Source organism: Medicago sativa, chromosome 5 (genome assembly GCF_051527215.1).
Source record: "Medicago sativa cultivar Bolivia chromosome 5, Bolivia_mono, whole genome shotgun sequence".
Taxonomy (NCBI): Eukaryota; Viridiplantae; Streptophyta; class Magnoliopsida; order Fabales; family Fabaceae; genus Medicago; species Medicago sativa.
Window position 1 is genome coordinate 8,150,462 of NC_140753.1, and position 10,668 is coordinate 8,161,129.

The following is a 10,668-nucleotide window of genomic DNA, read 5'->3' on the forward strand; positions in this document are numbered from 1 at the left end:
GTTTTTAGAAATAATTCAAGACATTATTGTGAAAAGAAATGTTAGAAACACTCTCATTCTAACACTTTTCTTAACACTCCTTTCTTGTTAGTTGAAACTCCTATGATACAGTGGTAGAAAGAGAGTCCAGTCCGTCCATAACCGTAAATGAAAGCCTCAACAACCGTATATAAAGAACATCTAATGGTTTTGGAGTACAACTCACAGAAACCATACCCATAGCAAAACCATTAAACAATTAGTTTGGTTTCGTGTAGAACACTATCAAAACCATTAAACCACACTTATGGTTTCAGTAATAGTTTTTATTTAAAATCATTTGTCAATAATAATTTTCACTATTCTTTTATTTTATTTAGCATTTGACAATTGTTTTTCTTTCACATACAAGTCTATTAAAACCATTAAAGCGCGATTATATTTAGACAAAGTCAGAAATTCGTTTTACAATGTAAGAAATAAAAGAGAGATGACGAGGCTTTACAAAAAAGTGGTTACTTATTGATTAATTCACATTAGGTTATAAGTGTGTACTATTAAGTGGTTACTTAATAATGATTTAAATGTTTATCACAATTTTTTTATTACAAGACCATTTTCACTGGAATTGGGAAATGATTCGATGTGAAATCTGTTGGTATAAGCTGGAATTCGGATTTGATGAATTATTGAGAATGTTGTGATGAATTGTGTTGTTTATGATCAATCCGGTTCGGATTTGGTGTTAGCATTACTCACGGAAACCATTTTCACTGCAAAATGGTTTTGGAGTACAACTCACGGAAACCATTTCCACAGCAAAATGGTTTTGAAACCAACTCACAGAAACCATAGCCATAGCAAAACCATTAGACAATTATTTTGGTTTCTCATAGAAGACTATCAAAACCATTAAACCATAATTATGGTTTCAGTAATAATTTCAGTGTATAACATCTTAATCATTATTCAAAACCATCTAACAATAATAATTTCATTAAAAATCATTACACATTTATCTTGGTTTCACATACATGATTATCAAAACCATTAAACCATAATTATGGTTTCAGTAATAATTGCAGTGTATAACATGTTAAACAACGTTGCAGTAAAGAAACTCATAATCCATACTCACTTCTCTCTCTAACTCATAAAAAGCTTATTCAAAACAGCTTATTTTGTGCAAAATAGCTGTTTTGCACAAATAAGCTGTTTTGTATAAATAAGTTGTTTTGAATAAGCTGTTTTGCACAAATAAGCTATTTTATATAAATGAGTTGTTTCGAATAAGCTGTTTTGTATAAATAAGCTGTTTTGAATAAGCTGTTTTGCACAAATAAGCTGTTTTGTATAAATAAGTTGTTTTGAATAAGCTGTTTTGCACAAATAAGCTATTTTGTATAAATAAGTTGTTTCGAATAAGTTGTTTTGCATAAATAAGCTAATTTGAATAAGTTGTTTTGCATAAATATGTTGTTTTGCATATATAAGTTGTTTTGAATAAGTTGTTTTTTAAAATGAAATCGGAATAAGCTGTTTTGTATAAATAAGTTGTTTTGCACAAATAAGTTGTTTTGTATAAATAAGTTGTTTTGAATAAGCTGTTTTGCACAAATAAGCTATTTTGTATAAATAAGTTGTTTCGAATAAGCTGTTTTGCATAAATAAGCTGTTTTGAATAAGTTGTTTTTGCATAAATATGTTGTTTTGCATAAATAAGTTATTTTGAATAAGTTGTTTTTTAAAATGAAATCGGAATAAGTTGTTTTGTATAAATAAGCTGTTTTGAATAAGCTGTTTTGCACAAATAAGCTGTTTTGTATAAGTAAGTTGTTTTGAATAAGCTGTTTTGCACAAATAAGCTATTTTGTATAAATAAGTTGTTTCGAATAAGCAGTTTTGTATAAAGAAGCTGTTTTGAATAAGCTGTTTTTCACAAATAAACTGTTTTGAATAAGTTGTTTTGCATAAATATGTTGTTTTGCATAAATAAGTTGTTTTGAATAAGTTGTTTTGAATAAGCTGTTTTGCACAAATACGCTGTTTTGTATAAATAAGTTGTTTCGAATAAGCGGTTTTGCATAAATAAACTGTTTTGAATAAGTTGTTTTGCATAAATAAGTTGTTTTGAATAAGTTGTTTTTAAAATGAAATCGGAATAAGCTGTTTTGTATAAATAAGCTGTTTTGAATAAGCTGTTTTGCACAAATAAGCTGTTTTGTATAAATAAGTTGTTTTGAATAAGCTGTTTTGCACAAATAAGCTCTTTTGTATAAATAAGTTGTTTCGAATAAGCTGTTTTGCATAAATAAGTTGTTTTGAATAAGTTGTTTTGCATAAATATGTTGTTTTGCATAAATAAGTTGTTTTGAATAAGTTGTTTTTTAAAATGAAATCGGAATACGTTGTTTTGTATAAATAAGCTGTTTTGCACAAATAAGCCGTTTTGTATAAATAAGTTGTTTTGAATAAGTTGTTTTGCACAAATAAGCTATTTTGTATAAATAAGTTGTTTTGAATAAGCTGTTTTGCATAAATAAGCTGTTTTGAATAAGTTGTTTTGCATAAATAAGTTGTTTTGAATAAGTTGTTTTTTAAAATAAAATTGGAATAAGCTGCTTTGTATAAATAAGCTGTTTTGAATAAGCTGTTTTGAACAAGTTTTGCATAAATAAGCTGTTTTGAATAAGCGGTTTTAAAAAAAGTGATCCTAATAAGTTGTTTTGAATAAGCTGTTTTGCATAAATAAGCTATTTTGAATAAGTTGGTTCTTAAAATTAATCGGAATAAGCTGTTTTGAATAAGATGTTTTGCACAAATAAGCTGTTTTGTATAAATAAGTTGTTTTGAATAAGCTGTTTTGCACAAATAAGCTCTTTTGTATAAATAAGTTGTTTCGAATAAGCTGTTTTGCATAAATAAGCTGTTTTGAATAAGTTGTTTTGCATAAATATGTTGTTTTGCATAAATAAGTTGTTTTGAATAAGTTGTTTTTTAAAATGAAATCGGAATAAGTTGTTTTGTATAAATAAGCTGTTTTGCACAAATAAGCTGTTTTGTATAAATAAGTTGTTTTGAATAAATTGTTTTGCACAAATAAGCTATTTTGTATAAATAAGTTGTTTCGAATAAGCTGTTTTGCACAAATAAGCTGTTTTGAATAAGCTGTTTTGCATAAATATGTTGTTTTGCATAAATAAGTTGTTTTGAATAAGTTGTTTTTTAAAATGAAATCGGAATAAGCTGTTTTGTATAAATAAGCTGTTTTGAACAAATAAGCTGTTTTGCATAAATAAGTTGTTTTGAATAAGCGGTTTTAAAAAAAGTGATCATAATAAGTTGTTTCGAATAAGCTGTTTTGCATAAATAAGCTATTTTGAATAAGTTGGTTTTTAAAATTAATCGGAATAAGCTGTTTTGCATAAATAAGTTGTTTTGAATAAGCGGTTCTTAAAAAATCATTCTAATAAGTTGTTTTGCATAAATAAACTATTTCGGATAAGCTATTTTGCATAAATAAATTGTTAAGAAAAAAATTATAATATAAGGCTTTATTAGGCCCACAAACAGATAGATTTTATAGTGGACCCAAATAATTTTTTTCACTTGGAGTGTAGAAAGCAATTATGTTGCATGTAGAAAGTAATTATGCACGGTGCATAAGGATCTCCTTATGCACCATAACTTTTGCCACGATTTAGATGCAAGCACAACAATAAAACAAATGTTCGTTTCTGGATGCATATTTGGTTAGGGCATATATCATTGCATCATTGCGTCAATGGACGGTAAGATGGGAATATATGGAAGTGGGTCAGGTGTTGAAACTTTTAAATTCATTAGAATTTTTGCTGGCTGGGAGGAGCAAGATTGAGACTTGAAGGGTTAGATTCTTGGTGTTGGCTTCCTGAAGACGTCAATGGATTTTTTGTTCACAGTAGAACAATATGCAAATGACACTATCTAATTCAAATTAAAAGTCGTTTAGATGGTCGTTAACGGTGCTGTTATGGGACGTTAACTGCTTACACGATGTGCCAAGTCATATGCCAGAGATAAATATAAACGAAAATGAAAAAAATTGTCACGGACGAATTTGATTGAAATCCACAAAAACATTGTCTTCTTTAACATAGTGTATTACAACTTTTTCTTTCCCAATTCTATAAACTTGGAAATAATTTTTCAATTTCTCATTTACGGTTCAAAATCCCCAAAATTTATTTCATTAATTAATAACTCTTTGCTCCCAAATTCTAAAAACTTCAAACCCTAATTTTTCAATCTCTCATTTACAATCCAGAATTTCTTCAATAAAACTTGTTCAAATTGAATCTGAATTGATGGGTGGTGGTTGTTTGGCCAAAAAGAGCTCTTAAACTCGAGTTTCATCTTCAAACTCCATGTTTAATGGTGATGTCAGAATGCTTGAACGTTGGTGTCCCATAATTTATGATGCAAGAAAAGTATATACGCTCAAAAACACACGAAGACCTTTCTATGTTTGCCCTTTGCCAAAGGTTTGTTTAACAACAATTATTTGTTTTTTAATGTCATACATTTTTATTCATGATTGATTTAGATTTTCCTTTGTACATGATGATAATTGGGAATTTTTTATCTGGGTCGAAGAAGCTGAAGAACTAGGATACTTTAACAACAATGGAATTTGAGCGGGAAAGGTACGTGCCTTTGACTCAATCTCATCCATCTGATCAATCTTGTGCTCAACATAATGACACATATCAAACATTTTTAATTTTTTATAATAAATAATAATAAAACAAGTCAGATAGAGTCCATCCAAAATCGCGACCAGTTTCTTCACCATCCGCCGTCGTCGTAACCCTAACGTCGCCAGAGTTGTGACTAAGGTTTTTTAGAAATTTAAAAAACCTCATGCAACCCATCTGAATACGTAGGATTGATCTGATGGCTAAGGTTTTTTTAGAACACGTGACTGCAGCATTTCATGAACTGCAGAGAATCTGCATCCCATTTTCACTGCACCTTATCCAACCCTGTCCAAAACCCAGCAACACAAACCCCCCAAACCCCTTCATCTACAATGTCAAAACCAATACAAAAATCCACAAATCAATCCCATTAATCTTCACAACCCCTCCAATTTTATTTTCCACTATCAACATTTCCCAGCACAATTCAATCTTCAAACAACTACAATGGAACTCTCATCCTCTTTTTCACTCTCCCCAAAACCAACTAACTTCTCATTCTCATCCTCCTTCTCTCCTTTCCCCATCCAAATCTTAATCAAAAACACCAAATCCCGAAACTACCCTCTTCACGTTCTCGCAGTTGCAATAGACCCAACAAAAGACTTCCCTAGAAATAACAATCCTCAACGACTTCTTAAAGAACTAGCAGAACGCAAGAAGATCACTAACCCAAAATCAAAATCACCACCAAGACGTTACATTCTAAAACCCCCACTAGATGACAAAAAACTCGCAGAAAGATTTCTTAACAGTCCACAGCTTTCACTAAAATCATTCCCATTATTAAGTTCTTGTCTACCTTCGTCGCGCCTTAACAATGCCGATAAATTATGGATAGATGAGTATTTACTCGAAGCGAAACAAGCGCTTGGATACTCACTTGAACCATCAGACACATTAGAGGATGATAATCCTGCCAAACAGTTTGATACTTTGTTGTATTTGGCCTTTCAGCATCCTTCGTGTGAGAGAACAAAGACGAAGCATGTTAGGTCTGGGCATTCTAGGTTGTTTTTCTTAGGGCAATATGTGCTGGAATTGGCATTGGCTGAATTCTTTTTGCAGAGGTATCCGAGGGAATTGCCTGGTCCGATGAGGGAGAGAGTTTATGGGTTGATTGGGAAGGAGAATTTGCCTAAGTGGATTAAAGCTGCTAGTTTGCAGAATTTGATATTTCCGTATGATAATATGGATAAGATTGTGAGGAGGGATAGAGAAGGACCTGTCAAGTAAGTTCTAATTTTACTTCAATGTTCGTCTACATTATAATTTTTATATTATGTTGGTGTAAGTTCTTATTGTATGTAAAATTTCATGTACTTACAAATTACAATAGATTTTGATAACTATGCACTCACACCGTCGTTCAATCAAATTTTACTATGTAGGTATTTGTTGAGATATTTTAATAAACGATATCACTTTACCGAGTTAGCTATATTCTTCTCACATTGCGTAATTTATTTGATAGGGTTAGTTAGATATCATGTGACCGGTCTATGATCATTTGATGTCACTAGCCAAACTGAATTGATTTGTTAGGATAAGGATTAAATATAAGCATTTACTCTCATGAATTAAGCTTGCATGGATATCTGATATTCATTTGCATAATATGGTTTTCTGTCTATGTCTATTGGTATTTGAAATTATGTTAATATTTGTATTGGCTTCACATAATGAATGATATTTGGACATAAATCCTTGTGCACTTTTAAGTTTATGTTTCGTATTGTGTCTGATTGTCACACATAATGTAAACCATGAGTTATAGTGATATAAACTATAGGTTTAAATAAATACATATATGATCGATGACCTTTATATCTGTTGTATTCTTTTTTTTTTTGGTAGAAAATATTTGTTGCTATCTCATTTTCAGGCTGAAATTATTTGCTGATATTCAAAATAAATTGCTTAGCTAGCTTACTGTCTAAACAGGACATAGGAAAGAAAGACAAAAATGTTGAATTCTTAACTTCCCATATGCTGTTAATCAATTTGTAGCAGAACCATCTTATATGATTGAGTTGGTCTTTGCACATAATATATTTCTTAATTGAATTGTTTGCTGCATTTTCACATTTGTTATTCTATCGTAGGTCGGTATTTTGGGCTTTGTTTGGGGCAATCTATCTTTGTTTTGGTCTTCCAGAAGTCTACCGTGTTCTTTTTGAAGTGTTCGGAATGGATCCAGATGATGAGGATTGCCAGCCTAGGGAGCGCAAACAACTTGGAGATGTGGATTATGTATCTGCTGAGTTTGAAAACAAGCTAAACTGGCAAGATATTGTTGCTTATAAGGCAAGCTATACATATCTTCTGTTAAGAGTGTTATTTATTTTTAAAATGTTAGCACATCAAGATCCATTTATTATGAGCAACTGCACATAGCTCAGACTTGTTTAATCTGATTACGTAGCTAATTCAACTGCGCTTTCTGCACGATTAGTCGATTACTAAATTCTGATGCAATATTGCTTTCCTACAATCGAATGTTCTATATTGAGGCAGAAATGATGTTCACTGTTCTTCATTCAGCCTCCTGCAGATGCTCTGTTTACTCATCCAAGGCTGTTTAGAGCATGTGTTCCCCCTGGCATGCATCGATTCAGAGGAAATATATGGGATTATGATAGCAGACCCCAAGTTATGAGAGCACTTGGATATCCATTAGAAATGACAGACAGAATTCCAGAAATTACCGAAGCCAGGAACATAGAGCTTGGACTTGGATTGCAGGTAGCTCTACTATTGCCTTTCATTCTACTTTCCCATTTTCCCTTTCTGGCTATTTAAAGCACAAATCTGTCCTCTCTTGCTAGAGTAGGGCTGCTCTATCTTTCACATATTTCTGAACAAGCGAACAAACAAATCTCAATGCTTCTATTTATTATCCTTCTCAGGCATCGTGTTAAATTCCGTCAAAGATGTTTAGTGATAGTGATTGGCGAGGGTTAAAATCTTAAAATTTCGTTTGTCAAAATTGCAGACTTGTTACACCTACAGTGATACTTTTAAGTTTTTGTGTTGAATTCAGGGAAGTTACTTGTTATTGCTTTTGACCATTCTGTTTTTACCCGGTTTAGCTGTTTATGTAAATGGTTTATGTAATTTTCTCACCTGGTTTAGCTGTTTAGTAATCGGTTTATATAATTTTCACACCTTTGCGCAGTTCACTACATGACAACACAGTTCCACTTTAGAACCTCTCAACTCAAGTTCTAAGTGTATTAATAGTTTAAAATTTGGAATCAGTCAGTATATTTGATTCAGAAGTGAACTTGTCTCTTCTGAGACTATTCACTTTTCTTTTGAAGATGTAAAGTGGGTAGTTACTAGTTAGAAGTTTAAAAGTTTGCTCACTTTGCTGATGTTGAATGTCTTGTCCACTTGCAGCTTTGTTTTCTGCATCCATCAAAGTACAAATTTGAGCATCCTCGATTTTGCTTTGAGAGATTAGAATATGTTGGAAAAACGATACAGGTACTGTTCTTTCATTTGTAGAAAGTCTTCAGGAAGACTCTAATTTCATTAATGGAATTTATCATCTTCTGCCCCCTTTCCCTATTATCAGAAATGCGATAAATAGCTCTGCTAAACTTTACACGAATCTTGAATAGAAAAAAGTGAGGTGAGGAGACGGAGACGGGGACTGGGACTCATGGTTATTTATTTCATTATTCTGAAAAATAGCTTGGATAAAAATAGATTGCAACAGGTATTACTTGTAACATGAAAACAATGTTATGTTGCAAGCATTACAAGTTAAGTAAGTTTCCTTTATTTCCTGACCCTGATCTTAGATGTGAAAAGTTTTCATGAAAAATCAGAAAAAAAATAAAAGTTTCCATGAAAAACCTAAGAGAAAGATGGGCAGGGAATTATGTGGAATTTCCACTCAGATATGGGCATGAAAAACTGAGATATGTTTTTAGCTCAGAAGAATAGCTGCAGTACAATTACGGGAAGGGATGTTTGGTTTGTGTTTATGATTCAATATAATTGTTTGAAAGTTACTGAAGGTGAGGCTTGACGTATTGGTTTGAGACTTTGAGCAGTGGCATATGTTTAGAGTGACAGAGCATGAGATTCTGAAATATAAACAAGAGAGGTGGGTGACCATGTTTTTGAGGCTTGATGCAGAGCGAGACACAGGAGCCTAATATGTGTCTGTGATTTTGAAAGACGAACAAAAAAGATGATGTTAACAAGGCATTGGGACAGATGCTGAGGGGGAGAGTTTGAAACAGAAATAGAGAACTGAGTGTCTCCCGAGCTTCTGGAAGGAGAAACCTTATGTGAGCCGTTGGAAGCACAAAATTTGTAAATATTTAATTGATGTGTCACATTATTACTGACGATACAGGAAAAGGGGACAGACAATTTTGTCAATATTTACTATCTACTTCTATATTTTATATTTAGTTTTCTTCATTGAATACTTCATGAATTACAACGTTTTTATTTTCTTAAGGATTTGGTGATGGCTATCTACTATATTTTATATATAGTTTTCTTCTTCATTGAATACTTCATGAATTACAACGTTTTTATTTTCTTAAGGATTTGGTGATGGCTGAAAGATTGTTGATGAAGCATTTAGATGCTCCTGGGTTGTGGCTGCAAGAGAAACATCGTCGCATTCTTCTGAACAAATTTTGTGGAAGATACTTGAGGGCCAAACAGCTTCACCGTTTTATTATATATGATGATAATGTTCAAACTGCTTATGAGCGCAACCGGAGACGGAGAAACCCAGCCACAACAGCTGTTAATCAAGCTATTCATGGACTCTCATATCTTGTTTATGGGAAACGTGATGTGAGACGTCTGATGTTTGAGTTTTTTGACTTTGAGCAGATTCAGCCTAAAGAGGTCTAAATATGAGACAAGAATGACATGGCAATAGAGTACTCTCGGTTTGCTTTTTCACCTTTTATTTTTCCATCCCCTTGCTTTTCCATACCATGATTTGATCCACTTAGTTTTTAGGTTATTTACATATTCTTCTTTGAAAGTTGCTCTTGTATATATTGATTGTACTCTACTTGTTAGAAGTGGGCACCTTAGATAACCGGAACAGAGATGAGGATACATACATGACTGCTTGCTCTACTCTCCATGGCTCAGATCATGGAGCAAAAACACGATTACAAAAATGTTGTGTTGTATGATTATTTGAAAATTCAATTTGGGATTTTTAATGAATAAATGAGAAAACTAAGTGTAGCCTTAACTTGTATCATTTTGAAGTAGTGTTTAAGAAACAGAAATGTCTACCATTTTTGGCTGACAAGCAAATCTACATGTTTTGGTTGTGTTTAGATGCTCGAGGTCCATTGGCAAAAAAAAAAAAAAAGATTTTCATTGAATCAGATTGCTTCAATTAATGTGATGATTTAAAGCGTGCCCTTGTGAATTATTTGACAAATGGGAGCTTCTATCATCCATTCAAATTAAAACAGAGGTGAAAAAGAGGAGAGATTGGGGGGGTTAAAGAGAGACTACTTGATGATTAAATAGAGCTTTTATCATCTTTCTGTTTGTGTTTTTTATTTTTATTCTTCAGGGATAACCGTAGAGAGTAATTCCTTCGAGGATTTTAAACGAATTTAAGGTTGAATTACAATATTTACAAAGGGAAATGTTAACAAGTGTCTCAAGAGCACTCTTTAACAACCTTAATAAATTTTTATAGAAACTGATGAACTCAATGTATTGGAATCGATCTATTTAACTTTTTCAACTAACATTTTTGTAATTATGAATCTTTAAAGAGTCGTTAGCAAGACTCATTTATGAAACTTTTTTTTTTGAAGAAATAACTCATTTATGAAATACTATTTGAACTTGAGACTACATATTTGAGGAACAGATGTGAATTCACTATAAGATGATGAATTTTCATAGCTCTATCTAAGGTTCACCATCAGGCATCAACTAC

At 32.1% G+C, this 10,668-nt stretch overlaps 1 protein-coding gene across 1 annotated transcript; it reads left to right on the forward strand.

Annotated features, from left to right (window-relative positions):
- The first annotated feature begins 5,033 nt into the window (after positions 1 to 5,033).
- On the forward strand, positions 5,034 to 9,960 carry LOC146919685 (Ribonuclease III family protein). Its single transcript, XM_085713113.1, has 5 exons — positions 5,034 to 5,950; positions 6,824 to 7,025; positions 7,263 to 7,463; positions 8,121 to 8,207; positions 9,288 to 9,960. The coding sequence occupies exons 1-5, from the start codon at positions 5,166 to 5,168 to the stop codon at positions 9,603 to 9,605; spliced, it is 1,593 nt and encodes a 530-aa protein (XP_085569239.1). The 5' UTR covers positions 5,034 to 5,165; the 3' UTR covers positions 9,606 to 9,960.
- The last annotated feature ends 708 nt before the right edge of the window (positions 9,961 to 10,668 follow it).

What these genes read in the sequence shown, in the direction of transcription:
- LOC146919685 (XM_085713113.1), top strand. Translation starts at nt 5,166, where the DNA reads ATGGAACTCTCATCCTCTTTTTCACTCTCCCCAAAACCAACTAACTTC. An exon ending in AAGATATTGTTGCTTATAAG is followed by an intron (nt 7,026 to 7,262) that starts GCAAGCTATACA and finishes TTCTTCATTCAG; the next exon opens with CCTCCTGCAGATGCTCTGTT. An exon ending in ATGTTGGAAAAACGATACAG is followed by an intron (nt 8,208 to 9,287) that starts GTACTGTTCTTT and finishes TATTTTCTTAAG; the next exon opens with GATTTGGTGATGGCTGAAAG.